Source organism: Tupaia chinensis, unplaced genomic scaffold, assembly GCF_000334495.1.
Source record: "Tupaia chinensis unplaced genomic scaffold, TupChi_1.0 Scaffold138400_2, whole genome shotgun sequence".
Classification (NCBI taxonomy): domain Eukaryota; kingdom Metazoa; phylum Chordata; class Mammalia; order Scandentia; family Tupaiidae; genus Tupaia; species Tupaia belangeri.
In genome coordinates this window covers 96,612-101,544 of record NW_006198298.1, presented here as the reverse complement: position 1 = coordinate 101,544, position 4,933 = coordinate 96,612, and the positions used below count along the sequence as shown (strand labels likewise).

At 55.5% G+C, this 4,933-nt stretch overlaps 1 protein-coding gene across 1 annotated transcript in view; it reads left to right on the top strand.

Moving 5' to 3' along the window:
- The window catches only part of RBM10 (RNA binding motif protein 10), a gene marked incomplete in the record, with an annotated part of 45,453 nt that extends 41,064 nt beyond the window's left edge, over positions 1–4,389 (top strand). Inside the window, 13 exon segments of the mRNA XM_027765464.1 lie at positions 427–613; positions 715–854; positions 971–1,088; positions 1,178–1,269; positions 1,383–1,544; positions 2,651–2,800; positions 2,894–2,959; positions 3,044–3,232; positions 3,321–3,395; positions 3,650–3,698; positions 3,701–3,755; positions 3,833–3,962; positions 4,051–4,389. Of these exon segments, the coding sequence (XP_027621265.1) occupies positions 427–613; positions 715–854; positions 971–1,088; positions 1,178–1,269; positions 1,383–1,544; positions 2,651–2,800; positions 2,894–2,959; positions 3,044–3,232; positions 3,321–3,395; positions 3,650–3,698; positions 3,701–3,755; positions 3,833–3,962; positions 4,051–4,176 (1,539 nt within the window).
- Positions 4,390–4,933: the final 544 nt, after the last annotated feature.

Below are 4,933 nucleotides of genomic sequence, written 5' to 3'. Positions count from 1 at the left end.
CCAGGCTTTCCTTCCCACCGCTGATGGGGCTACTGTTCTGTTCCGTTAGGTAGATTTTTTTTATCATCCTGAGTTGGTACAGTGTGTCACATATTTCATATATGTATATACACATGCATAAAGTATCAGATACGTAATACATATGTCATGGGTTCCCAGATAAAAAGAGTGGTTGAAAGACAATCTTATTTTGTCTGAACCCAATATCCAGATGCTACACACCAGTGTCAGTGCTGGGAGCACTGTGGCAGGCATTTTTTTGTCAGTCTGTTTTTTGCTACTGCCCTGTTCTCTTGTGGCTCACGTTTCGCTTGTCTTAAGGCTGCATGCTTTTCTGTCAAGTAGAAACTCTAGTCCTACCTGTGGGACAGATACTTCTGGCAGTTCCCCTCCTGTTCTAATGAGTCTTTCCCACCCATCCTTCAGGCTTCCCAGGGTGGGGAGGGTGCCTGGGCCACCCCCGAGGAGCCACCGGTCGACTACAGCTACTACCAACAGGATGAGGGCTATGGCAGCAGCCAGGGCACAGAGTCCTCGCTCTATGCCCATGGCTACCTCAAGGGCGCCAAGGGCCCTGGCCTCACTGGAGCCAAAGGAGACCCAACTGGAGCAGGTGAGCCCAGCATCTGTCCAAGCCCACTCTGAAACTAGCAGCTCAGGGTCCTAGCACCTGTGGTTCACGGACATTCTCTCTTTTGCTGTCCCTCTCTCCAGGGCCCGAGGCCTCCCTGGAGCCTGGGGCAGACTCCGTGTCACTGCAGGCTTTCTCTCGTGCCCAGCCTGGTGCTGCCCCTGGCATCTACCAGCAGTCAGCTGAGGTGAGCAGCAGCCAGGGCGCTGCTGCCAACAGCCAGGTGAGGGAGTTCGGGGGCTATTCCAGGATCCCTGGTAGGCTGCGGTGGTATCCTGGGTATGCAGGGATGGTGTCAGCAGACACTGAGCCTTCTTCCCCTGTCTGACCCATGACCAGTCATACACCATCATGTCACCGGCTGTGCTCAAATCCGAGCTCCAGAGCCCTACCCATGCCAGCTCTGCCCTACCACCGGCCACCAGCCCCACTGCCCAGGAGTCCTACAGCCAGTACCGTGAGTACACAGGGCCCATGGGCAGAGGGTGGACACTTGTTAACAATGTGGGGAAGAGTGTGACCCCCCCCTCTCCCATTGGCCCCCAGCTGTGCCTGATGTCTCCACCTACCAGTATGATGAGACGTCTGGCTACTACTATGACCCCCAGACTGGCCTCTATTATGACCCTAACTCCCAGGTAAGAGGGTGGCCTGAGGATAGGTGGAGTGGATCAGGTCAGGGGCAGCTGTTCCTGTAGGGCCCCTTGTCAAAATGTTCCCTTATGCCCCCCATTTCTCCTACTTCCCACAGTATTACTACAATGCTCAGAGCCAGCAGTACCTATACTGGGATGGGGAGAGGCGGACCTACGTTCCTGCCCTGGAACAGACGGCCGATGGACACAAGGAGACGGCGCCCTCAAAGGAGGGCAAAGAGAAGAAAGAGAAGCACAAGACCAAGACGGCCCAGCAGGTAAGCACGGAGTCTGGCAGTCGCTAGCTGGTGCCATTTCCTGTGCTCTGTTGCAGGGGATGGGGGTAGACATGATCCAAAACTGCTCACAGCAGATGGGGTAGTGTGGCCTTAAGCTCAAACCATCTGCTTGGCACATTCCAGGCCGCCCACCTCCATGAGGTGGCTGGTGCCATCCTAGTGAGCCCTGTCAGCTGTCCTCTGCCCCACAGTGAGAGCCCTCACACTCATGGGTGTGTATATCCCAGGGAAATTCTCAGAGGCCCAAAACAGGGACGCCAGAAAAGGCACCATTGCAGTGTTTATGGGAGTAACAGTTGGAGGGAACCTCATTGTCTCTCTAGAGAAGAAATGTGACAGTCTGGGAGAAGCAAGCACTCAGTGTCCCCCTTGGCAGCCCAGTCAACTCTAAATGTGGTGGTGTGTGCACAGGGGCAGCTGGAGTATGGAATGTGGCAGTGCGTCATGTGTGTAATCACACTTATACACAGATAACCTGTCCTACGCGGTTTGTTTACAGTGATAAATTGAAAACACCTAGCAGCAAACAGTGGGGGTACCTGTCAGAAGAAGGGGGTATAGCCAGAGAGGGGCTCTACACTGCTCTGACAAGACAGATAGGAACTGGCCACACCGCCTCTCACCTGCTTGCTCTGCCTTAAATTCCCATTGTCTGCCTCTCAGACTAGCTGATACCTCCTTGCAAACCAAAAGCGGGTGGAGCTGGGGGGAATGTTGGGAGACAGGTTAGTAGGGTCCAAGATGCAAACACTTTGGAGGCTATGGGCCCAAGTCTGGGTCTCTTTCTGGTGATAGAAGCCAAGGAAGAGTTGTAAGGGATGAAGGAGGTGCTTATAGTTTGTAAAGAGCACTCTGCTCCCAGGGGACAAAAGTGGTCACCCAGAGGCTGAGTTAAGCCCATTGCAGTGGTTCAGACGAGAAGGACGTGATGGTGGGTAGCCCAGGTTTGAGGCTACAGGGGTGGGGAGGCAGGATGAGCTCTTGCCAGGACAGTGGGTCAGTGGATGGAGCTGGCAGCCTCAGCAGCTGAAGAGTTCCTGGGAACCTCACCCTCACCCAACCCCTGTCCTCACGCTCATCCCTAGATTGCTAAGGACATGGAACGCTGGGCCCGCAGTCTCAACAAGCAAAAAGAAAACTTCAAAAATAGCTTCCAGCCCATCAGCTCCCTGCGAGATGACGAAAGACGAGAGTCAGCTACCGCAGATGCCGGCTATGCCATCCTTGAGAAGAAGGTAGGTTGTGGCCACCTGTCTGCATCTACCTGCAACTTTGTCACTTCTCTGGGCCCTCTATGGAGCCCCTGAATCTCTGTCCCTCCACCCCAGGGAGCACTAGCAGAGAGACAGCACACCAGCATGGATCTCCCGAAACTGGCCAGCGATGATCGCCCGGTGAGTGCCCAGGGCAGAGGGGCAGGGAGCTCTGATCTGGCCAGGTCTGACTGCCCACCTCCACCCTTCCCTTCCCCTCTGCAGAGCCCGCCACGGGGGCTCGTGGCAGCCTACAGTGGAGAGAGTGACAGTGAGGAGGAGCAGGAGCGCGGAGGCCCCGAGCGGGAGGAGAAGCTCACTGACTGGCAGAAGTTGGCCTGTCTGCTCTGCCGGCGCCAGTTCCCCAGCAAAGAGGCACTGATCCGGCACCAGCAGCTCTCGGGGCTCCACAAGGTGACTGTAGGGAGGGTTGGTAGGGCATCGTGACACCTGTCCCCACTCCCAGCCCAGTCACTTCACTCCTCTACCTTTCCCGTTGCAGCAAAACCTTGAGATTCACCGGCGAGCCCACTTATCTGAAAATGAACTAGAAGCACTAGAGAAGAATGACATGGAAGTGAGTGGTACCCCACTCCTGGGCTCCATCCACCCTGTCCCTTCGAAGTCCCCACCCCCTTGGGCAGCTGGAGTTCAAGCTCCTTAGCCAGGTGCAATCTGGCTGTCTGTGCCTGTGAAGTCCTAACCCTCGGGTCCCGGGACCTTTAAGCCCTCTGTAGGACCCCACTCCACCCACACCTTGCACCCGTGTTTTCTGAAATAAGGGACTTGCTCCCAACAGTCTCTCACACATATGGACACAAATTTTTTCAGCAAATGAAGTACCGAGACCGTGCCGCTGAACGTAGAGAGAAGTACGGCATTCGGAGCCACCAGAACCCAAGAGGAGGAAGTACGGCGGCATATCCACTGCCTCCGTGTGAGTGTCCAGGCCAGTTGAGGGGGTCAGGGCCAGTAGACTGAGCACTCAATGCTGTACATATCTGTCTCCTGCAGGGACTTTGAACAGCCCACTCGGGATGGGCTGGGCAGTGACAACATTGGCAGTCGCATGCTCCAGGCCATGGGCTGGAAAGAGGGCAGCGGCCTGGGCCGCAAGAAGCAAGGCATTGTAACACCCATTGAGGTGAGTCCCCACGATCCCGTCTTGTCCCCTCCTCTCCATTACTCTCACTGCATCCCAGCCAACCTGACAGCCCGCCTCCCTCACACAGGCTCAAACACGGGTGCGGGGCTCCGGCCTGGGGGCGCGGGGCAGCTCCTATGGGGTCACCTCAACTGAGTCCTACAAGGAGACGCTGCACAAGACAATGGTGACCCGCTTCAATGAGGCCCAGTAAATGACTGCAAGAACAACTCCTACATCTGTTGGGTGTCCATCGAGGCAGGAAAAGATGATGTGTTGGGTGGTCCGAAGGAAACCCAGCTCCCATCTGCCGGCCTGCTCCCCAGCCAGAGAGGCCCTGGCCAAGTCAAACTTCGAGCTGGTGACTTTCGTTGGAAAATTGGGCTGGGATCATGTTCTTTTTGTAATAAAAGCTGAAAAGTCTGCATCTCGTATCTCTTCTTTCTTATGGCGTGGCTTGGTTTATGGTCCATATAGACACAGGAACATGAACATGGATGGATTGGGGGCCTTATCAGGCCGAGGTGGATTGCCCTGGTAGCATTCATGGTGCCTGGCACGTGTTGGCTACTAGAACATGGGGTTCCGGCCTGTGCCCCAGCCCACAAGATCCTCGTCATAATTGTGGCCCCTCTTCCTTGGAGGGGTCTAGTAGGTCATTGGCATACCAGGAAATTGAATACTACCAGGTCCAAAGTCCCTCCATATCAGAGCCAGGACTGGGACCTCCCCCCAAGCCCTCTATCCTTGCTGGCCTTGGCCTACAATCCCAAGGCTAAACTCACACTTTGCCACCGCTGGGTCTGAGGACAATGCCCTCAGGCATAATTGGGTCCGGAGGTCCTCAACATGCTCATGAGGTAGAGATCAAGAAAGCCCCATCTGTAAATGCTAGGTCCCAGGGATGTCCCCAGGACTGTTTAGGTTCATCCTCCACCCCATCTTTGCTCCTATAGCACCATGCCCTACCT